This window comes from Notamacropus eugenii, chromosome 3, assembly GCF_028372415.1.
Source record: "Notamacropus eugenii isolate mMacEug1 chromosome 3, mMacEug1.pri_v2, whole genome shotgun sequence".
Taxonomy (NCBI): Eukaryota; Metazoa; Chordata; class Mammalia; order Diprotodontia; family Macropodidae; genus Notamacropus; species Notamacropus eugenii.
The window spans coordinates 362,036,608-362,060,933 of record NC_092874.1 but is presented as its reverse complement, the minus strand read 5'-3'; the positions used below and the strand labels follow the sequence as shown (position 1 = coordinate 362,060,933).

General features: G+C 39.4%; 4 protein-coding genes across 4 annotated transcripts; all 4 read right to left on the bottom strand.

Annotated features, from left to right (window-relative positions):
• Positions 1-2,496: 2,496 nt before the first annotated feature.
• On the bottom strand, positions 2,497-3,048 carry LOC140496924 (interferon tau-2-like). The gene has a single exon (XM_072597342.1). The coding sequence runs from the start codon at positions 3,046-3,048 to the stop codon at positions 2,497-2,499; it is 552 nt and encodes a 183-aa protein (XP_072453443.1).
• A 5,395-nt stretch (positions 3,049-8,443) lies between these two features.
• Positions 8,444-9,040, bottom strand: LOC140496928 (interferon beta-like). Its single transcript, XM_072597344.1, has one exon. It carries the CDS (start codon positions 9,038-9,040, stop codon positions 8,504-8,506), a length of 537 nt encoding a protein of 178 aa, XP_072453445.1. The 3' UTR covers positions 8,444-8,503.
• A 6,518-nt stretch (positions 9,041-15,558) lies between these two features.
• Positions 15,559-16,155, bottom strand: LOC140496925 (interferon beta-like). The gene has a single exon (XM_072597343.1). The coding sequence runs from the start codon at positions 16,153-16,155 to the stop codon at positions 15,619-15,621; it is 537 nt and encodes a 178-aa protein (XP_072453444.1). The 3' UTR covers positions 15,559-15,618.
• A 6,471-nt stretch (positions 16,156-22,626) lies between these two features.
• On the bottom strand, positions 22,627-23,163 carry LOC140496922 (interferon beta-like). Its single transcript, XM_072597340.1, has one exon. The coding sequence runs from the start codon at positions 23,161-23,163 to the stop codon at positions 22,627-22,629; it is 537 nt and encodes a 178-aa protein (XP_072453441.1).
• Between the last annotated feature and the right edge of the window lie 1,163 nt (positions 23,164-24,326).

Sequence of the window (24,326 nt, the reverse complement as noted above, 5' to 3'; positions counted from 1 at the left end):
CAGAAAATTGTGTATCCACCTCTGACTTCAGTAAACTGGCCTTCATTTGCTGGCCTTGTTTCACTCAGGGCTGCTATTTGGATGTGATAACAGCTAAGTTCTCTTACAACAAGAGCAGCTTGTCTTTCAGATCTGCTGGATATTGTGTTGTCTGTAAGTGTGCACACGTTCCGTGGCTGATGGTGAGTGGAATCATCTTTGCAGATGTTTTTGTACATTTTGAATATTTTTTTAGGTTTCAACCACAGAGTAGGATTGCCTGTCAGCTGTGGTAATCAGGCCAGGGTTGGGTAAGCAGACACTTTTTAGGGCACTTTTCTAGCCCCATTCCTCACACCAGGTGGTGAGCAGTGTAATCCTTAAAAGGCTGCTCACTAATTTTGAAAATTACACAAAAGTAAAGTTGTTTGGCTACTGAGGTATCTCTGCATTCTAGTCCCTGTACAGTATTCAAATGAGAGCTTATATGGTATTAAATACACTTCATTTGTTGTAGAAACCAAACTCTACTGCAATGCTTGGCTGGTTGTTTTTAGGAAACATTAACTTAATTAAGGAGCTGAAATGTTAAGAAAGCTAATTTCTTCTTCCTTCATTTCCTCATAATAACAGAAATTGCCTCCCTTAATTTTAACTCAGATAAATTCCCAGGTGAAGTAACTGTACTTTTTAATCTTAAAATACTGACTCAATCCATAGAAATAGCTCTTCAGGGCCAACCTGGGGTGCTAACTTTACAAGGAAGGCTCTTCTCACTTCATCTCCTGCTCAAAACTCCTCTGTGGCTATTCTAGTTGTGGCTCCAATCTGCTGAGTTATTCCAAGCAGTAGAAGAGGCATTCTGGTTGATGTCCATAAAGGTTATTGGGAAAATCCTCGATTACTTATTAATATTGTTTGAACCTAGCTTTATGTAAACAGAAATTTTCTGACTCTAAATCATAAATCATGCTGACCTTAGAAACCAGAGGAGCTAGCATGCTTCTTTTGGGTCTGCCCAACTAAGTCTTTGGGTCTACCCAAAAAACTTGTGTTTGGGGCTCCCCAATAGCTTGTGTTTAATCTTCATCCGAATTTTCTTGAATGTTTATACTTACTTGCTGATATGCATCTCAGGCAACCTACATATATGCAGGCCACTCATCCTGCATCCTTGTCTGAACTCTTTATAATATGAAATTTAACAGAGATTCAAGGGAGGGAGTCACACCTTTTCTGGCTCTCTTCTCTCCTAAACCAACTTAATAAAATTCTTCCTAAAAACACTTTTTATGCTTTGGGGTTTGTTTTTGACCAACAAGATCTGCTAGAGCATCTGACAAAGAACAGTTCTAGTATATTATTTTTCTTTAACATCCAGTTTCTATGCCTCAACCTCCAGGAAACTGCTCTTTACCCTTTCACCTAAAGGTGATCTCTCCCTTTTAATATCGTATTGAACCACCTGTTTTTTGGCCCTCTATCTTTTTGCCTTGATTTCATCTTCTCTTGGATCACATGTATTTGGGTACATGTTGTATACTCCCATGAGATGAGAGATTCTTTGTTTCTGTGTGCTTAATGTCCATTAGAAAATACAGTGAAGCCTATGGACTCATCAGAATAATTTTTTTTTTGGCACTGAGGAGGATGCTAAATTATAATTAGAGTTTAGAGAAATTAAAGATGTAATCTTTTTCTTATCCAGATTCAAAAATCTCTTGAAATTTATCCACAGACCTTATGGATCTTAGGTTGAGAAACCCTCCATGAAACTATTATCTTTCTGAGGGAAGTAAGCGGACAATTCTTCCTCTCTGTATTACCAGCATCTCCTTCATTGCCCTGTATACAGTAAGTGCTTGATAAATGTTGCTTGAATTGAATATTTCCACTGAATCTGTTATCCATTCCCTTGGGAACATATAGTGAGCTTTTCAATGGGAGTTTATTTAGTAAAAATAATGAGACAAAAGCTTTTTAAAAATTAGATTTAATATAAAAATAGCACATTATTAATACCACACAAACACATACTCATCTCAATGAATAATAATGACCAACATAAATATATATCAGTTATAAATATTATATAATCATAAAATATTAATATTATATAATACATATCAGTCTCAGTCATACCATTACAACTATTTCACCACTGAGTACAGATGAAACTATTCTGTACTGTTAGACCCTACATTTTTATAAATAACAACTTAAATTATTTTGAAAACACTCCAGTGAGTGGCACTTAGGTGGCACAGTTGATAGCCTGGAAGTCAAGAGGACTTGAGTTCAAATCTAGCCTCAGACACTTGACAGTTGCTGGCTCTGTCACTCTAAGTTGATCACTTAACTCCAATTGCCTCTCAAGAAAAAGAACATAAAAACAACACTCTGAATTCAGATGATTTTCAGATGATACAGAAAGGTCTGTCCTTTTTAATTATTGAATGCTGGAAACAGGAAATTGGTCAAGGAACTGAAGTGTTTGGAGAGGCCATTTCTTTATCCTCAGTCCCTGAGTTTTCTTGTGAGTTTGCTCATGAACAGAAAAATCTTCCTCATCTCTACTCTCACAATTTCCCAGGCACAGTGGCTGTACTCTTTATCTTGTAGGTATTTACTTATCCCTTGAAAGTAACTCTTCAGGGCCAGACTGGTATGTTCACTTCCCAAGGAAGGCTCTTCCCACTCCACATCCTGCCCAACACATCTCTCCAGCTGTTCCAGCTGCTGATCCAGTCCACTGAGCAGTTGTATGAGCTGGGTCTGATTCCAAGCAGCAGGAGTGGCATTCAGGTTGAAGATGGAGAAGATCTGCTGGAGCATGTCATGAACAATGACTGTGCCATTTTCCCTCTGGAGTTGACAACCTACCATGGCTTCCTTTGGGAAGTTGAAGTTGGCCCTGTCCTTCCAACATGGCCCCAAGGAATATGTGCTCATTTGGTGCAGAAGGGAGAAGTCTTCCAGAAGGTCCTGAGTCAGGTCACAGCCCAGGGAGCCCAGGATGCTGGAGCAGAGCAGCATCAGGGAAACTGGCAACAAGGTCCAGGAGGTCATGGTGACACTGAAGATAGTTTGAATTTGGCTGGGCTGGGAGACCAGTGAGCCTTTGTCTCAGCTTCTTGGGTTATCTGGCCTCTAAGCCACTCTCTCTTAAATAGTATTAAGTGGAGTTGTCATTTCTTAGCATGGACTTTCCCAGCACTTTCTACTTTCTTTTACTTACTTTCCACATTGGTTTTCGAGGATGCCATAAAAAAATCATCATTCAGCACTAGGTCTCTTCTGGCAATCTTGTATCTCGCCAGAATCTAGCACAGGGTGGTGAAAGTGTGGTCAGTTACAGAAGCTCATCAGCATCACCTATAGAATTGCTCCTTCCACCTGCCCTTCCTTTTCCTCACTATTGAACCCACCAAAGTTCAGGTCCTCATCCACCTTTGCCCATCGTGTTGTGATAATTGCAATAATAGCAATAATTTATATGTATGCAACAATTTAAGGTTTACAAAATACTTCTGCAAAGTCTTGTGAACACACAGGAAACTAATATTATTTTGATTTTATTGATGAAAACCCAAGATTCTCAGAGATTTAAGTGACTTGCTGCAAAATACTCAGGTGCTAAGTATTCTAACTCCTTTTGGGTCCAAATCTGACTACTTTAGTCCCCTCCTGCCATTTCCTACTTCCTTGTAGCTGTGTGTCTGCAGTGCTTTCCTCTGTCTCTTGGCATTTGCATGTTCAGTGCCCAACTGTGACTTCCTCTATGATGCCTTCTCTGTCTTCTTCCTTCCACTGTACCGTGCCTATAATAGACAGCTCTCTGTGTGTGTATCTGAACCTAAGCACGTATTGTTATTGAATATTAGGTTTTTGAACTGAATTATTGAACTGAAATAATTTCTGAGATACTCGGCCCCTTCTAACACTCATATTCTGTCATTCAGGCCTGTTGTATGGGACAGACAAAATTGGATCAAAAATAACATAGGTATGACTATATCTTCATTTGAATCAAGGATGACTTTTAACAATAAACATCCAAGAGACTTTTTAATAATTTTTAATAAATAAAAATAATTTTTATTTTGTCTATATGGCAGAGTAAAACTGGGCAATTTCAATCTCATGGATTTCCCTTTATGACTTGTGAACATGGAAAACAGGGTGCCACTACTGTTGTGGGGGATCTATTGAAGGCCTGCTTTGGGGTAGCTTAGATTGTAGGAGAGGACAGATTTGACAATTTTTGTTGTCACTTAGAATCTACTGCATCTCCCGTGGTCGTACTCTTGGCTTGTGGCTTGTCTTAGCTCCAATCCACGTTCTCAGTTGGTGACATCATCGCATTGTACTGTACTGAGCTGAATTTCCTTTTGTTCAGTAGGGAGACCCGTTTTTCTGCTTCCATTTTCATCACATCTAATGTGCTTTCAGTTTCCTTTTGATCTGTTTCATCACTTGAGCTTTCGAAGATTTTGTGGAGGGGGAACAAGTGGCCAGAGGGGAAAATCACTTTTTCTGCTTTCATTTTTATCATGTTTAGTGTGCACCCCCATAGTCTCACTGGGTTTCAGTGAAAGGAAGATTGTCTTTGTGGTTGGAGGATCTGTGTCCAATCATGTCTCTAGCACTTCTTCCCTAGGTGACCATGGGAAAATCACTTCACCTTTCTAAGCCTGAGTTTCCTCATCTGTAAAATGAGGGTGTTGGAGTAGATGGTCTCAAAGGGACCTTGATAGCAATGTCTCCAAAGCAATAGTAATATGATCTTTTGATGTTGTGGAAGCTTAGGGGGCAACATGTAGGAGCAGGAAAAGAGGTTCTTCATAATGAGGATGCAGAAATCTGTCCCCGGTCCGGAACCTTTCAAGTTTTCATACATTACCTTCCAAAATACAACCCACTTTTAGAACTAACATTTATTTACCTTTATTTATAAATATGTAAATGCATGTATACATACATATGTCTGTGTGTGTGTGTATCTGTCTGTTTCTGAAGGAAAAACAAAGTATTACCTTCCCTCACCTTAGTGAGCTGTCCTTTGTAACAGAGGCATCTAGGTGGCACAATGGATAGAGTGCTAGGCCTGGAGTCAGGAAGACCTGAGTTCAAATTTTTCGTGAGACTCTTGAAAGCTACATAACCTTGGACAAATTGCTTATCCTCGGTTTGCCTCATAATAGCATCTTCCTCCCAGAATAGTTGTAAGGATGAAAATGAAATTATACATCCAAAATCCTTAGCCAAAGGCTGGAATAGAGTAGATGCCATGTCAATGCTGCCTATTATTGTTATTTTATTATAAACAAAAAAGAGAAAAGTTTACCAAGGTTAATCAAGAAATTAACTGATTCTGATTCGATATGGAATATTCCATACTCATATTCCTCCTTCCTCCAAAGAAGAAAAAAAAATATGTATACATACATACATAGATACTCTGGATTTTCAGGACAGACAGCAATACAAATAAAAAAGAATAAAGTAAAAGTAAAATAATGTTTCATCCTAGAGACATTAGGGAATCACTGACATTTATTGATCAGGATAGTGACATGGTCAGTGCTTGAGGAAAATGCATGGATGACATTCGGGCAAACAGGAGGCAGAGGAAGTCATTAGGAATTTATTGCAATAGTGTCTTCTAGAAGTAGCTGGATAAGTAGAGTAGAGACATATATGAGACATACTGTGATGTAAGAAATGACATGGTTTGGTAACTGGTTGGGCATACGGCATGGAGGAAAGTCAGGTTTTGGAGTCAAGAATTAACGTCAAAATTTTGGCCCTGGTGGAGAAGTTTTGAAGAGGGATGTGTTCACAGGATTTGAGAGAGGAAGAGATAAGGTAATCACAATTGATCCATTCCTGTCCACTTTTTCTCATGAAAAAAATTGTTTCTTTTGGCTTCCTAGCTTGTCCCTGAAGGAGGAGATAATGTAATCATAATACATCGATGGTGGTCCACTGTTTTCACAGAAAGAAAGGAAAAAAGGAAGGAAGCAAGGAAGCAAGGAAGGAAGGAAGGAAGAAAATTGTGTGTGTGGACATCCTCACTGGGGATTGCTTCAGATACTGAGGAGTGTCTGCTGTAGCCAGGGAGTGATGGAAGTCAGGGCAGACAGAGTTTGAAGATGCTTTCATAGCTACAGTGGGTGTCTTGGTCACATCAATAAGCCCTGAGAAGCCAGTGCCCTGTGCATCCCAGGAGGGCCAGAGGTGAGAAGGAATGACATGGGGGAATGTTTCAGGATTTCAGGGGAATGTTTCTTCTTGGAGACAAGACCACCAGAACAGGGTGAAATTTAAAGAATCTTCCCACCCTCCAAATGATCCCATGTTCCTTGCTGGAATAGTCAATTCCCACCTAAAGTTTCTTATTCCATGTGAGGCCAAGGGTCTACAAAAACCAGTGCATAGTTGATTGAAATGATGCTGCCATCTACTGGTTGTAGTTGTCATGTGTTGCTTAAAGACTAGACAAATGTACTTGGGATTTCAACAAAGACTGAAGGACCTTCAGTCAACTTTAGGGAGTAAATTTCCTGAATCAACAACATTCACCATTTAATGCAAAAGATGGCATTTGTACGAGTCACTTAAGAGTGGTTCACCTCAATAGACCCTAGAAGTTTCTTTGTTTGTTTGTAACCCCCAAAGGTAAAAACACTATGACAATTTGTGCATTTAAGGATAATTCTAAGTGATTATTTCTCATCCTTTCTCACATTCTCAGGACCCAGTTCCTTCACATTGAACTTGCATTAAGATGGTGACTGACTGAAACTTTCTCATGACATTCTAAACTAGGGAATTTCATACAAGGAGTCAATTCTTTTAAAAATTCTATTAGTACATTTCATATTACATGAGGGGTACATAAATATGCCTGCAAGACTACAGATTGAATTAGATGCATTACTTTGTTTTGCTTTGTTTTTCCCATCAAATTCTTTCTTTCTTTCTTTTTTGAGTACAAAAAGAAATCAGAGGGTTTGGGGAAGCAAACTTAACTCATAGATTCAGGTCAGAGTTGGTGAAATTGAGCTGAATTGAAGTAGAAAGTATGTTGTCTACCATCCTCAGTTCATAATTCTTGTGGATTTCCTCTAGAAACACGTGTTCAGAAAATAACTAAATGGCACCAAATAGGCATTTTCACCCAGTGTTACCAAGGGCCCATGATGGTAATGGGAGCTGTAGCAGGGCACCAGGAGAGAGCACAGGTAGTGTGTGGACCATCCAGGTCTCTGTGTTAATGATTCATTGAGAAGATGGAAGAGATTCCTGATGCATGTCAGGCATAAGTGGAGCAGAAAACCAGAACAGGAAGGCAGAGGTGACAATGGGTGAGGCTGGTGAGACACAAAACCAAGACACAGCATCTCCCCTGTGTGTGACCAAAGAGCTAGGAAAGTAAGTAGCCATTAATGGTCCAAGAGGACCATTAATGGTAGTTTCCCCTCCACGAGAGAGGGAAGATGTAGAGTGAGCAGAGGAGCCTATTCTCTGCAATGAAATTTGATCAGGAAAGACAAAAATTCTCAAAATCTAAAAGTAGGAGGTTTGACACTGAAACTTTGTGAGGAAAAGACATCTCCATAAACTCCTAAACTGAATGTTATGAAAGGTGAGTAATATGACACAGAAGGAAGAATGTCAGTGAAGGAACTCCCCACCTAAAGCCTTCCATTTATTATAACAACCCTTTCTTTTCACAACATCTTGCACACATGAGAGATCCTGAAGGGAAGGACCATATTTTCAACTAGTAAAAAGAAGGTGTGGAAAGGGGTAGGAGGGGTTGGGGAGGGGAGAGCGTTTCCCTTGACTAGAAGCTCCCTGAGGGCAAGGGCCTTGTCTTATATTTTAAAATGTAGATATGCATTTTAAAGCTCTCTGAAGCCAAATATGTCAGGGCAAATTCAGAAAGAACTTCCTCTGACTTTGCTTTCTAAATTCTTAGCTCTTCTTTCTTTTTCTGAAAACCCCAAAATAAAATGAAGAACTCCAGAAAAAGGAGAAATTTAATGAGTAAGAAATTACTGAATTAGAAAAAAGATACAGAAGCATTGTGCCTAGTGCACGACAACGGCTAAATTACTATTTTTAAACTTAGTGAAGAAATGAATGGAGTTGAAAAGGCAAGTGAACACATGAGATTAAAAAATAATTTATTGTTCAAAGGTAAAAAAATACCCATAAATACATGTCTCAAATAAATAAATAAATTAATAAATAAACAAACAAACAAATAAATAAATAAATGGATGGATGGATGGATGGATGGATGGATGGATGGATGAATGGATGGATGGATGAATACATGGATAAATAAATAAATGACTATTTGAAAAATAAACAAAACTGCAAAACTGTCCAGATTTCATGTCAAGTCCAATACGTTGGATGGCACCTATTCCCAGCAGCAGCAGTTGGTTTTAGGAACACCTGTAACGTTTGTACGCACTGTCTAGTTTGTGAAGGGAAATCTCCAGATCTTTCAGTTTCTGAGACATTCTGTCCATTTGAAGAGGAAGAGAAAATTCTTCCTGATTTCCACCTGGACTCTCTTCCAGGCACAGCTGCAGTACTCTTTGCTTTCCAGATAGTTCATTATTCCTTGATAATAATTGTTGAGAGGCAAGATGCTGTCTGCAGTCAACCAGGTGCTATTGACCTTCAAAGTCTTTTCCAGATGTACCATTTGCTGATCGATTCCATCGAGGAATGCCTCAGTGATGGTCTCATCCACACCAAGGCTGGCATTTTTGCTGCTAAATAGGCTGAAGATATGCTGGAGCATCTCATGGATGACCATGGTGGCATTCTCCTTTTGGCATTGCTTGGGCTGTACAATCTCCTGAGGGATCTTGAAGTCCATTCCCTCCTGTAGACATTCTGGATGAATTTTTCCAATCATTTCCTTCAGGAGACTCAAACTCCTGTGATTGGTTCTTCTTTGATGGAAGCGAAGTGAATCATACTGGTCAGAAGAGACAGCAGCAGAAAGGAACAGGAGAAGGACCAGTTGTACCATGGTGCTATTGGCCAGGGCGAATTTGTAAGGAGGTGGCTGTGTTGACTCTTCCAAGGTCTGCAGTGTGAATGGCTTTCCTCTATGGGTGTCAGCTATTTATTGAGAGATGCCATCCACAATTTTCTTGAACACAGGAATTTCCCACTTTTCAGTTCTCATTTTCCCTTTCATTGTGTCATCTACATTTTGCTACTATGTTGCTGTTTTCTCTTAGGTGCTTAGAAAGAAATTGACCTGTGTGCTGTACCTACAAGTAGACCACAAAACCGCAAGACTTTCAGTGGGCATTGAATAGTAGAAAAGGAACTAATTGTCAGAATCAACTTTCTCTCCTAAATGAAAGCCTATATGACCAAAAGACTGTCCAGACTACAGAGTAGTTCTTTTAGTAGAGCAAAGTTAACCTTTTCCTTTGGCTTCTTCCATAAAATTATTGGCTTATAGCAATCTTCAATTTTATTCCTCCTTAATTAGCAATTAACCCTTTTATCTTAAAACAATTTAATCAAAGAGGCAACTGGAGAATTGAAAACTGGACCTGGAGCCAGGAAGACCTGACTACAAACTTGGCCTCGGATACTTTCTGTTGAGGTGACCATTGGCAAGTCACTAAGGCTCTATCTGCCTCAGTTTGCTTACCTGTAAAATGGGGATAATAGTAACAGCTACATGTGAGGAGTGTTGTGAGCATAAACTAAGACAAAATTTGTAAAACTCATTGGGGCTAGATGAGTGCTAGCTATTTTATTATTCATAATAGATATTGTTTGTATTCAGAAAACTTGACATGTCACTAGTCCTTATGATTTCTCTTGCATATAACCGTCTACCTTCAATGATCCTCCTTACATTGCTATGAAATTCACTACAGTTCTATTCCAACACTTCATCATGGTAAAAATGGGGTGTGGAGCAGACCTTGTGTTCTTAAAGATTATGTGAAGTAGGTCTCAAGCTCTATTCAGTCTTACCAGGTTGCCAAGGCTTTGAAGGAGTCCCAGCAACTTTGTGTGTGGTCCATTCCTCAAAGAAAATGTCCAGGGAGCTCTTCACTAGGTTGGCACATGTCACTTTTGTATCTACAACTAGGCTCACTTTCAGATAGGCTGGACAATTCTTTAGGGTTATAAGCTCCATATCCATCTTGAACAACTACCCAGACTTTTTGATGAGAGTGACATCGTGTCTATGTCGTGTCGACAGGACAGTTCTGTGGAGGGGAAATCATTACATGCCTTTTGGAATTACAGAGCTCTCCTCTTACTTTCCACATTGGTTTTAGAAGATGCCATAAAAAAATCATCATTGGATTTACTTGTAAAAAGTCCCCTAAATTCAGGACTAGATCTATTCTGGCAATCTTGTATCTCGCCAGAATCTAGCACAGGGTGGTGAAAGTGTGGTCAGTTACAGAAGCTCATCAGCATCACCTATGGAATTGCTCCTTCCACCTGCCCGTCCTTTTCCTCACTATTGAACCCACCAAAGTTCAGGTCCTCATCCACCTTTGCCCATCGTGTTGTGATAATTGCAATAATAGCAATAATTTATATGTATGCAACAATTTGAGGTTTACAAAATACTTCTGCAAAGTCTTGTGAACACACAGGAAACTAATATTATTTTGATTTTATTGATGAAAACCCAAGATTCTCAGAGATTTAAGTGACTTGCTGCAAAATACTCAGGTGCTAAGTATTCTAACTCCTTTTGGGTCCAAATCTGACTACTTTAGTCTCATCCTGCCATCTCCTACATCCTTGTAGCTGTGTGTCTGCAGTGCTTTCCTCTGTCTCTTGGCATTTGCATGTTCAGTGCCCAACTGTGACTTCTTCTGTGATACCTTCTCTGTCTTCTTCCTTCCACTGTACCGTGCCTATAACAGACAGCTCTCTGTGTGTGTATCTGAACCTAAGCACATACTATTTTCGAATATTAGGTGTTTGAACTGAATTATTGAACTGAAATAATTTCTGAGATACTCGGCCCCTTCTAACACTCATATTCTGTCATTCAGGCCTGTTGTATGGGACAGACAAAATTGGATCAAAAATAACATAGGTATGACTATATCTTCATTTGAATCAAGGATGACTTTTAACAATAAACATCCAAGAGACTTTTTAATAATTTTTAATAAATAAAAATAATTTTTATTTTGTCTATAAGGCAGAGTAAAACTGGGCAATTTCAATCTCATGGATTTCCCTTTATGACTTGTGAACATGGAAAACAGGGTGCCACTACTGTTGTGGGGGATCTATTGAAGGCCTGCTTTGGGGTAGCTTAGATTGTAGGAGAGGACAGATTTGACAATTTTTGTTGTCACTTAGAATCTACTGCATCTCCCGTGGTCGTACTCTTGGCTTGTGGCTTGTCTTAGCTCCAATCCACGTTCTCAGTTGGTGACATCATCGCATTGTACTGTACTGAGCTGAATTTCCTTTTGTTCAGTAGGGAGACCCGTTTTTCTGCTTCCATTTTCATCACATCTAATGTGCTTTCAGTTTCCTTTTGATCTGTTTCATCACTTGAGCTTTCGAAGATTTTGTGGAGGGGGAACAAGTGGCCAGAAGGGAAAATCACTTTTTCTGCTTTCATTTTTATCATGTTTAGCGTGCACCCCCATAGTCTCACTGGGTTTCAGTGAAAGGAAGATTGTCTTTGTGGTTGGAGGATCTGTGTCCAATCATGTCTCTAGCACTTCTTCCCTAGGTGACCATGGGAAAATCACTTCACCTTTCTAAGCCTGAGTTTCCTCATCTGTAAAATGAGGGTGTTGGAGTAGATGGTCTCAAAGGGACCTTGATAGCAATGTCTCCAAAGCAATAGTAATATGATCTTTTGATGTTATGGAAGCTTAGGGGGCAACATGTAGGAGCAGGAAAAGAGGTTCTTCATAATGAGGATGCAGAAATCTGTCCCCGGTCCGGAACCTTTCAAGTTTTCATACATTACCTTCCAAAATACAACCCACTTTTAGAACTAACATTTATTTACATTTTTATCACCTTTATTTATAAATATGTAAATGCATGTATACATACATATGTCTGTGTATGTGTGTATCTGTCTGTTTCTGAAGGAAAAACAAAGTATTACCTTCCCTCACCTTAGTGAGCTGTCCTTTGTAACAGAGGCATCTAGGTGGCACAATGGATAGAGTGCTAGGCCTGGAGTCAGGAAGACCTGAGTTCAAATTTTTCGTGAGACTCTTGAAAGCTACATAACCTTGGACAAATTGCTTATCCTCGGTTTGCCTCATAATAGCATCTTCCTCCCAGAATAGTTGTAAGGATGAAAATGAAATTATACATCCAAAATCCTTAGCCAAAGGCTGCAATATAGTAGATGCCATGTCAATGGTGCTTGTTATTGTTATTTTATTATAAACAAAAAAGAGAAAAGTTTACCAAGGTTAATCAAGAAATTAACTGATTCTGATTCGATATGGAATATTCCATACTCATATTCCTCCTTCCTCCAAAGAAGAAAAAAAAATATGTATACATACATACATAGATACTCTGGATTTTCAGGACAGACAGCAATACAAATAAAAAAGAATAAAGTAAAAGTAAAATAATGTTTCATCCTAGAGACATTAGGGAATCACTGACATTTATTGATCAGGATAGTGACATGGTCAGTGCTTGAGGAAAATGCATGGATGACATTCGGGCAAACAGGAGGCAGAGGAAGTCATTAGGAATTTATTGCAATAGTGTCTTCTAGAAGTAGCTGGATAAGTAGAGTAGAGACATATATGAGACATACTGTGATGTAAGAAATGACATGGTTTGGTAACTGGTTGGGCATACGGCATGGAGGAAAGTCAGGTTTTGGAGTCAAGAATTAACGTCAAAATTTTGGCCCTGGTGGAGAAGTTTTGAAGAGGGATGTGTTCACAGGATTTGAGAGAGGAAGAGATAAGGTAATCACAATTGATCCATTCCTGTCCACTTTTTCTCATGAAAAAAATTGTTTCTTTTGGCTTCCTAGCTTGTCCCTGAAGGAGGAGATAATGTAATCATAATACATCGATGGTGGTCCACTGTTTTCACAGAAAGAAAGGAAACAAGGAAGGAAGGAAGGAAGGAAGGAAGGAAGAAAATTGTGTGTGTGGACATCCTCACTGGGGATTGCTTCAGATACTGAGGAGTGTCTGCTGTAGCCAGGGAGTGATGGAAGTCAGGGCAGACAGAGTTTGAAGATGCTTTCATAGCTACAGTGGGTGTCTTGGTCACATCAATAAGCCCTGAGAAGCCAGTGCCCTGTGCATCCCAGGAGGGCCAGAGGTGAGAAGGAATGACATGGGGGAATGTTTCAGGATTTCAGGGGAATGTTTCTTCTTGGAGACAAGACCACCAGAACAGGGTGAAATTTAAAGAATCTTCCCACCCTCCAAATGATCCCATGTTCCTTGCTGGAATAGTCAATTCCCACCTAAAGTTTCTTATTCCATGTGAGGCCAAGGGTCTACAAAAACCAGTGCATAGTTGATTGAAATGATGCTGCCATCTACTGGTTGTAGTTGTCATGTGTTGCTTAAAGACTAGACAAATGTACTTGGGATTTCAACAAAGACTGAAGGACCTTCAGTCAACTTTAGGGAGTAAATTTCCTGAATCAACAACATTCACCATTTAATGCAAAAGATGGCATTTGTACGAGTCACTTAAGAGTGGTTCACCTCAATAGACCCTAGAAGTTTCTTTGTTTGTTTGTAACCCCCAAAGGTAAAAACACTATGACAATTTGTGCATTTAAGGATAATTCTAAGTGATTATTTCTCATCCTTTCTCACATTCTCAGGACCCAGTTCCTTCACATTGAACTTGCATTAAGATGGTGACTGACTGAAACTTTCTCATGACATTCTAAACTAGGGAATTTCATACAAGGAGTCAATTCTTTTAAAAATTCTATTAGTACATTTCATATTACATGAGGGGTACATAAATATGCCTGCAAGACTACAGATTGAATTAGATGCATTACTTTGTTTTGCTTTGTTTTTCCCATCAAATTCTTTCTTTCTTTCTTTTTTGAGTACAAAAAGAAATCAGAGGGTTTGGGGAAGCAAACTTAACTCATAGATTCAGGTCAGAGTTGGTGAAATTGAGCTGAATTGAAGTAGAAAGTATGTTGTCTACCATCCTCAGTTCATAATTCTTGTGGATTTCCTCTAGAAACACGTGTTCAGAAAATAACTAAATGGCACCAAATAGGCATTTTCACCCAGTGTTACCAAGGGCCCATGATGGTAATGGGAGCTGTAGCAGGGCACCAGGAGAGAGCACAGGTAGTGTGTGGACCATCCAGGTCTCTGTGTTAATGATTCATTGAGAAGATGGAAGAGATTCCTGATGCATGTCAGGCATAAGTGGAGCAGAAAACCAGAACAGGAAGGCAGAGGTGACAATGGGTGAGGCTGGTGAGACACAAAACCAAGACACAGCATCTCCCCTGTGTGTGACCAAAGAGCTAGGAAAGTAAGTAGCCATTAATGGTCCAAGAGGACCATTAATGGTAGTTTCCCCTCCACGAGAGAGGGAAGATGTAGAGTGAGCAGAGGAGCCTATTCTCTGCAATGAAATTTGATCAGGAAAGACAAAAATTCTCAAAATCTAAAAGTAGGAGGTTTGACACTGAAACTTTGTGAGGAAAAGACATCTCCATAAACTCCTAAACTGAATGTTATGAAAGGTGAGTAATATGACACAGAAGGAAGAATGTCAGTGAAGGAACTCCCCACCTAAAGCCTTCCATTTATTATAACAACCCTTTCTTTTCACAACATCTTGCACACATGAGAGATCCTGAAGGGAAGGACCATATTTTCAACTAGTAAAAAGAAGGTGTGGAAAGGGGTAGGAGGGGTTGGGGAGGGGAGAGCGTTTCCCTTGACTAGAAGCTCCCTGAGGGCAAGGGCCTTGTCTTATATTTTAAAATGTAGATATGCATTTTAAAGCTCTCTGAAGCCAAATATGTCAGGGCAAATTCAGAAAGAACTTCCTCTGACTTTGCTTTCTAAATTCTTAGCTCTTCTTTCTTTTTCTGAAAACCCCAAAATAAAATGAAGAACTCCAGAAAAAGGAGAAATTTAATGAGTAAGAAATTACTGAATTAGAAAAAAGATACAGAAGCATTGTGCCTAGTGCACGACAACGGCTAAATTACTATTTTTAAACTTAGTGAAGAAATGAATGGAGTTGAAAAGGCAAGTGAACACATGAGATTAAAAAATAATTTATTGTTCAAAGGTAAAAAAATACCCATAAATACATGTCTCAAATAAATAAATAAATTAATAAATAAACAAACAAACAAATAAATAAATAAATGGATGGATGGATGGATGGATGGATGGATGGATGAATGGATGGATGGATGAATACATGGATAAATAAATAAATGACTATTTGAAAAATAAACAAAACTGCAAAACTGTCCAGATTTCATGTCAAGTCCAATACGTTGGATGGCACCTATTCCCAGCAGCAGCAGTTGGTTTTAGGAACACCTGTAACGTTTGTACGCACTGTCTAGTTTGTGAAGGGAAATCTCCAGATCTTTCAGTTTCTGAGACATTCTGTCCATTTGAAGAGGAAGAGAAAATTCTTCCTGATTTCCACCTGGACTCTCTTCCAGGCACAGCTGCAGTACTCTTTGCTTTCCAGATAGTTCATTATTCCTTGATAATAATTGTTGAGAGGCAAGATGCTGTCTGCAGTCAACCAGGTGCTATTGACCTTCAAAGTCTTTTCCAGATGTACCATTTGCTGATCGATTCCATCGAGGAATGCCTCAGTGATGGTCTCATCCACACCAAGGCTGGCATTTTTGCTGCTAAATAGGCTGAAGATATGCTGGAGCATCTCATGGATGACCATGGTGGCATTCTCCTTTTGGCATTGCTTGGGCTGTACAATCTCCTGAGGGATCTTGAAGTCCATTCCCTCCTGTAGACATTCTGGATGAATTTTTCCAATCATTTCCTTCAGGAGACTCAAACTCCTGTGATTGGTTCTTCTTTGATGGAAGCGAAGTGAATCATACTGGTCAGAAGAGACAGCAGCAGAAAGGAACAGGAGAAGGACCAGTTGTACCATGGTGCTATTGGCCAGGGCGAATTTGTAAGGAGGTGGCTGTGTTGACTCTTCCAAGGTCTGCAGTGTGAATGGCTTTCCTCTATGGGTGTCAGCTATTTATTGAGAGATGCCATCCACAATTTTCTTGAACACAGGAATTTCCCACTTTTCAGTTCTCATTTTCCCTTTCATTGTGTCATCTACATTTTGCTACTATGTTGCTGTTTTCTCTTAGGTGCTTAGAAAGAAATTGACCTGTGTGCTGTACACACAAGTAGACCACAAAACCGCAAGACTTTCAGTGGGCATTGAATAGTAGAAAAGGAACTAATTGTCAGAATCAACTTTCTCTCCTAAATGAAAGCCTATATGACCAAAAGACTGTCCAGACTACAGAGTAGTTCTTTTAGTAGAGCAAAGTTAACCTTTTTCTTTGGCTTCTTCCATAAAATTATTGGCTTATAGCAATCTTCCATTTTATTCCTCCTTAATTAGCAATTAACCCTTTTATCTTAAAACAATTTAATCAAAGAGGCAGCTGGAGAATTGAAAACTGGACCTGGAGCCAGGAAGACCTGACTACAAACTTGGCCTCGGATACTTTCTGTTGAGGTGACCCTTGGCAAGTCACTAAGGCTCTATCTGCCTCAGTTTGCTTACCTGTAAAATGGGGATAATAGTAACAGCTACATGTGAGGAGTGTTGTGAGCATAAACTAAGACAAAATTTGTAAAACTCATTGGGGCTAGATGAGTGCTAGCTATTTTATTATTCATAATAGATATTGTTTGTATTCAGAAAACTTGACATGTCACTAGTCCTTATGATTTCTCTTGCATATAACCGTCTACCTTCAATGATCCTCCTTACATTGCTATGAAATTCACTACAGTTCTATTCCAACACTTCATCATGGTAAAAATGGGGTGTGGAGCAGACCTTGTGTTCTTAAAGATTATGTGAAGTAGGTCTCAAGCTCTATTCAGTCTTACCAGGTTGCCAAGGCTTTGAAGGAGTCCCAGCAACTTTGTGTGTGGTCCATTCCTCAAAGAAAATGTCCAGGGAGCTCTTCACTAGGTTGGCACATGTCACTTTTGTATCTACAACTAGGCTCACTTTCAGATAGGCTGGACAATTCTTTAGGGTTATAAGCTCCATATCCATCTTGAACAACTACCCAGACTTTTTGATGAGAGTGACATCGTGTCTATGTCGTGTCGACAGGACAGTTCTGTGGAGGGGAAATCATTACATGCCTTTTGGAATTACAGAGCTCTCCTCTTACTTTCCACATTGGTTTTAGAAGATGCCATAAAAAAATCATCATTGGATTTACTTGTAAAAAGTCCCCTAAATTCAGGACTAGATCTATTCTGGCAATCTTGTATCTCGCCAGAATCTAGCACAGGGTGGTGAAAGTGTGGTCAGTTACAGAAGCTCATCAGCATCACCTATGGAATTGCTCCTTCCACCTGCCCGTCCTTTTCCTCACTATTGAACCCACCAAAGTTCAGGTCCTCATCCACCTTTGCCCATCGTGTTGTGATAATTGCAATAATAGCAATAATTTATATGTATGCAACAATTTGAGGTTTACAAAATACTTCTGCAAAGTCTTGTGAACACACAGGAAACTAATATTATTTTGATTTTATTGATGAAAACCCAAGATTCTCAGAGATTTAAGTGACTTGCTGCAAAATACTCAGGTGCTAAGTATTCTAACTCCTTTTGGGTCCAAATCTGACTACTTTAGTCTCATCCTGCCATCTCCTACATCCTTGTAGCTGTGTGTCTGCAGTGCTTTCCTCTGTCTCTTGGCATTTGCATGTTCAGTGCCCAACTGTGACTTCTTCTGTGATACCTTCTCTGTCTTCTTCCTTCCACTGTACCGTGCCTATAACAGACAGCTCTCTGTGTGTGTATCTGAACCTAAGCACATACTATTTTCGAATATTAGGTGTTTGAACTGAATTATTGAACTGAAATAATTTCTGAGATACTCGGCCCCTTCTAACACTCATATTCTGTCATTCAGGCCTGTTGTATGGGACAGACAAAATTGGATCAAAAATAACATAGGTATGACTATATCTTCATTTGAATCAAGGATGACTTTTAACAATAAACATCCAAGAGACTTTTTAATAATTTTTAATAAATAAAAATAATTTTTATTTTGTCTATAAGGCAGAGTAAAACTGGGCAATTTCAATCTCATGGATTTCCCTTTATGACTTGTGAACATGGAAAACAGGGTGCCACTACTGTTGTGGGGGATCTATTGAAGGCCTGCTTTGGGGTAGCTTAGATTGTAGGAGAGGACAGATTTGACAATTTTTGTTGTCACTTAGAATCTACTGCATCTCCCGTGGTCGTACTCTTGGCTTGTGGCTTGTCTTAGCTCCAATCCACGTTCTCAGTTGGTGACATCATCGCATTGTACTGTACTGAGCTGAATTTCCTTTTGTTCAGTAGGGAGACCCGTTTTTCTGCTTCCATTTTCATCACATCTAATGTGCTTTCAGTTTCCTTTTGATCTGTTTCATCACTTGAGCTTTCGAAGATTTTGTGGAGGGGGAACAAGTGGCCAGAAGGGAAAATCACTTTTTCTGCTTTCATTTTTATCATGTTTAGCGTGCACCTCCATAGTCTCACTGGGTTTCAGTGAAAGGAAGATTGTCTTTGTGGTTGGAGGATCTGTGTCCAATCGTGTCTCTAGCACTTCTTCCCTAGGTGACCATGGGAAAATCACTTCACCTTTCTAAGCCTGAGTTTCCTCATCTGTAAAATGAGGGTGTTGGAGTAGATGGTCTCAAAGGGACCTTGATAGCAATGTCTCCAAAGCAATAGTAATATGATCTTTTGATGTTATGGAAGCTTAGGGGGCAACATGTAGGAGCAGGAAAAGAGGTTCTTCATAATGAGGATGCAGAAATCTGTCCCCGGTCCGGAACCTTTCAAGTTTTCATACATTACCTTCCAAAATACAACCCACTTTTAGAACTAACATTTATTTACCTTTATTTATAAATATGTAAATGCATGTATACATACATATGTCTGTGTGTGTGTGTATCTGTCTGTTTCTGAAGGAAAAACAAAGTATTACCTTCCCTCACCTTAGTGAGCTGTCCTTTGTAACAGAGGCATCTAGGTGGCACAATGGATAGAGTGCTAGGCCTGGAGTCAGGAAGACCTGAGTTCAAATTTTTCGTGAGACTCTTGAAAGCTACATAACCTTGGACAAATTGCTTATCCTCGGTTTGCCTCATAATAGCATCTTCCTCCCAGAATAGTTGTAAGGATGAAAATGAAATTATACATCCAAAATCCTTAGCCAAAGGCTGGAATAGAGTAGATGCCATGTCAATGCTGCCTATTATTGTTATTTTATTATAAACAAAAAAGAGAAAAGTTTACCAAGGTTAATCAAGAAATTAACTGATTCTGATTCGATATGGAATATTCCATACTCATATTCCTCCTTCCTCCAAAGAAGAAAAAAAAATATGTATACATACATACATAGATACTCTGGATTTTCAGGACAGACAGCAATACAAATAAAAAAGAATAAAGTAAAAGTAAAATAATGTTTCATCCTAGAGACATTAGGGAATCACTGACATTTATTGATCAGGATAGTGACATGGTCAGTGCTTGAGGAAAATGCATGGATGACATTCGGGCAAACAGGAGGCAGAGGAAGTCATTAGGAATTTATTGCAATAGTGTCTTCTAGAAGTAGCTGGATAAGTAGAGTAGAGACATATATGAGACATACTGTGATGTAAGAAATGACATGGTTTGGTAACTGGTTGGGCATACGGCATGGAGGAAAGTCAGGTTTTGGAGTCAAGAATTAACGTCAAAATTTTGGCCCTGGTGGAGAAGTTTTGAAGAGGGATGTGTTCACAGGATTTGAGAGAGGAAGAGATAAGGTAATCACAATTGATCCATTCCTGTCCACTTTTTCTCATGAAAAAAATTGTTTCTTTTGGCTTCCTAGCTTGTCCCTGAAGGAGGAGATAATGTAATCATAATACATCGATGGTGGTCCACTGTTTTCACAGAAAGAAAGGAAAAAAGGAAGGAAGCAAGGAAGCAAGGAAGGAAGGAAGGAAGAAAATTGTGTGTGTGGACATCCTCACTGGGGATTGCTTCAGATACTGAGGAGTGTCTGCTGTAGCCAGGGAGTGATGGAAGTCAGGGCAGACAGAGTTTGAAGATGCTTTCATAGCTACAGTGGGTGTCTTGGTCACATCAATAAGCCCTGAGAAGCCAGTGCCCTGTGCATCCCAGGAGGGCCAGAGGTGAGAAGGAATGACATGGGGGAATGTTTCAGGATTTCAGGGGAATGTTTCTTCTTGGAGACAAGACCACCAGAACAGGGTGAAATTTAAAGAATCTTCCCACCCTCCAAATGATCCCATGTTCCTTGCTGGAATAGTCAATTCCCACCTAAAGTTTCTTATTCCATGTGAGGCCAAGGGTCTACAAAAACCAGTGCATAGTTGATTGAAATGATGCTGCCATCTACTGGTTGTAGTTGTCATGTGTTGCTTAAAGACTAGACAAATGTACTTGGGATTTCAACAAAGACTGAAGGACCTTCAGTCAACTTTAGGGAGTAAATTTCCTGAATCAACAACATTCACCATTTAATGCAAAAGATCTCATTTGTACGAGTCACTTAAGAGTGGTTCACCTCAACAGACCGTAGAAGTTTCTTTGTTTGTTTGTAACCCCCAAAGGTAAAACACTATGAAAATTTGTGCATGTAAGGATAATTGTAAGTGATTATTTCTCATCCTTTCTCACATTCTCAGGACCGAGTTCCCTCACATTGAACTTGCATTAAGATGGTGACTGACTGAAACTTTCTCATGACATTCTAAACTAGGGAATTGCATACAAGGAGTCAATTCTTTCAAAAATTCTATTACTATGTTTCATATTACATGAGGGTTAGATAAATATGCCTGCAAGACTACAGATTGAATTAGATGCATTACTTTGTTTTGCTTTGTTTTTCCCATCAAATTCTTTCTTTCTTTCTTTTTTGAGTACAAAAAGAAATCAGAGGGTTTGGGGAAGCAAACTTAACTCATAGATTCAGGTCAGAGTTGGTGAAATTGAGCTGAATTGAAGTAGAAAGTATGTTGTCTACCATCCTCAGTTCAGAATTCTTGTGGATTTCCTCTGGAAACACGTGTTCAGAAAGTAACTGAATGGCGCCAAATAGGCATTTTCACCCAGCGTTACCAAGTGCCCATGATGGTAATGGGGAGCTGTAGCAGGGCACCAGGAGAGAGCACAGGTAGTGTGTGGACCATCTAGGTCTCTGTGTTAATGATTCATTGAGAAGATGGAAGAGATTCCTGATGCATGTCAGGCATAAGTGGAGCAGAAAACCAGAACAGGAAGGTAGAGGTGACAATGGGTGAGGCTGGTGAGACACAAAACCAAGACACAGCATCTCCCCTGTGTGTGACCAAAGAGCTAGGGAAGCAAGTAGGCATTAATGGTCCAAGAGGACCATTAATGGTAGTTTCCCCTCCATGACAGAGGGAAGATATAGAGTGAGCAGAGGAGCCGATTTGCTGAAATGAAATTTGATCAGGAAAGCCAAAAATTCACAAAATCTAAAAGCAGGAGGTTTTAAACAGAAACTTTGTGAGGAAAAAACATCTCCATAAACTCCTAAACTGAATGTTATGAAAGGTGAGTAATATGACACAGAAGGAAGAATGTCAGTGAAGGAACTCCCCACCTAAAGCCTTCCATTTATTATAGCAACCCTTTCTTTTCACAGCATCTTGCACACATGAGAGATCCTGAAGGGAAGGACCATATTTTCAACTAGTAAAAAGAAGGTGTGGAAAGGGGTAGGAGGGGCTGAGGAGGGGTGAGGGTTTCCCTTGACTAGAAGCTCCCTGAGGGCAAGGACCTCGTCTTATATTTTAAAATATAGATATGCATTTTAAAGCTCTCTGAAGCCAAATATGTCAGGGCAAATTCAGAAAGAACTTCCTCAGACTTTGCTTTCTAAATTCTTAGCTCTTCTTTCTTTTTCTGAAAACCCCAAAATAAAATGAAGAACTCCAGAAAAAGGAGAAATTTAATGAGTAAGAAATTACTGAATTAGAAAAAAGATACAGAAGCATTGTGCCTAGTGCACGACAACTGCTAAATTACTATTTTTAAACTTAGTGAAGAAATGAATGGAGTTGAAAAGGCAAGTGAACACATGAGATTAAAAAATAATTTATTCTTCAAAGGTAAAAAAAAAAAAACAACCTTAAATAGATCTCTTGAATAAATAAATAAATAACTATTTGAAAAATAAACAAAAGCGCAAAACTGTCCAGATTGCATTTCAAGTCCATTATGTTGGATGGCACCTATTCCAAGCAGCAACAGTTGGTTTTAGGAACACCTGTAACATTTGGGAGCAGTCTAGTTTCTGAAGGGAAAACTCCAGATCCTTCAGTTTTTGAGACATTCTGTCCATTTGAAGAGGAAGAGAAAATTCTTCCTGATTTCCACCTGGACTCTCTTCCAGGCACAGCTGCAGTACTCTTTGCTTTCCAGATAGTTCATTATTCCTTGATAATAATTATTGAGAGGCAAAATGCTCTCTGCAGTCCGCCAGGTGCTATTGACCTTCAAAGTCTTTTCCAGATGTACCATTTGCTGATCGATTCCATCAAGTAATGCCTCAATGATGGTCTCATCCACACCAGGGCTGGCATTTTTGCTGCTAAATAGGCTGAAGATATGCTGGAGCATCTCATGGATGACCATGGTGGCATTCTCCTTTTGGCATTGCTTGGGCTGTACAATCTCCTGAGGGATCTTGAAGTCCATTCCCTCCTGTAGACATTCTGGATGAATTTTTCCAATCATTTCCTTCAGGAGACTCAAACTCCTGTGATTGGTTCTTCTTTGATGGAAGCGAAGTGAATCATACTGGTCAGAAGAGACAGCAGCAGAAAGGAACAGGAGAAGGACCAGTTGTACCATGGTGCTATTGGCCAGGGCGAATTTGTAAGGAGGTGGCTGTGTTGACTCTTCCAAGGTCTGCAGTGTGAATGGCTTTCCTCTATGGGTGTCAGCTATTTATTGAGAGATGCCATCCACAATTTTTTTGAACACAGGAATTTCCCACTTTTCAGTTCTCATTTTCCCTTTCATTGTGTCATCTACATTTTGCTACTATGTTGCTGTTTTCTCTTAGGTGCTTAGAAAGAAATTGACCTGTGTGCTGTACACACAAGTAGACCACAAAACCGCAAGACTTTCAGTGGGCATTGAATAGTAGAAAAGGAACTAATTGTCAGAATCAACTTTCTCTCCTAAATGAAAGCCTATATGACCAAAAGACTGTCCAGACTACAGAGTAGTTCTTTTAGTAGAGCAAAGTTAACCTTTTTCTTTGGCTTCTTCCATAAAATTATTGGCTTATAGCAATCTTCCATTTTATTCCTCCTTAATTAGCAATTAACCCTTTTATCTTAAAACAATTTAATCAAAGAGGCAGCTGGAGAATTGAAAACTGGACCTGGAGCCAGGAAGACCTGACTACAAACTTGGCCTCGGATACTTTCTGTTGAGGTGACCCTTGGCAAGTCACTAAGGCTCTATCTGCCTCAGTTTGCTTATCTGTAAAATGGGGATAATAGTAACAGCTACATGTGAGGAGTGTTGTGAGCATAAACTAAGACAAAATTTGTAAAACTCATTGGGGCTAGATGAGTGCTAGCTATTTTATTATTCATAATAGATATTGTTTGTATTCAGAAAACTTGACATGTCACTAGTCCTTATGATTTCTCTTGCAGATAACCGTCTACCATCAATGATCCTCCTTTCATTGCTATGAAATTCACTACAGTTCTATTACAGCACTTCATCATGGTAAAAATGGGGTGTGGAGCAGACCTTGTGTTCTTAAAGATTATGTGAAGTAGGTCTCAAGCTCTATTCAGTCTTACCAGGTTGCCAAGGCTTTGAAGGAGTCCCAGCAACTTTGTGTGTGGTCCATTCCTCAAAGAAAATGTCCAGGGAGCTCTTCACTAGGTTGGCACATGTCACTTTTGTATCTACAACTAGGCTCACTTTCAGATAGGCTGGACAATTCATTAGGGTTATAAGCTCCATATCCATCTTGCACTATTGCCCAGAGT

Excerpts from the sequence above, each read along its gene's own strand:
- LOC140496924 (XM_072597342.1), bottom strand. The coding sequence starts at position 3,048 with ATGACCTCCTGGACCTTGTTGCCAGTTTCCCTGATGCTGCTCTGCTCC.
- LOC140496928 (XM_072597344.1), bottom strand. The coding sequence starts at position 9,040 with ATGGTACAACTGGTCCTTCTCCTGTTCCTTTCTGCTGCTGTCTCTTCT.
- LOC140496925 (XM_072597343.1), bottom strand. The coding sequence starts at position 16,155 with ATGGTACAACTGGTCCTTCTCCTGTTCCTTTCTGCTGCTGTCTCTTCT.
- LOC140496922 (XM_072597340.1), bottom strand. The coding sequence starts at position 23,163 with ATGGTACAACTGGTCCTTCTCCTGTTCCTTTCTGCTGCTGTCTCTTCT.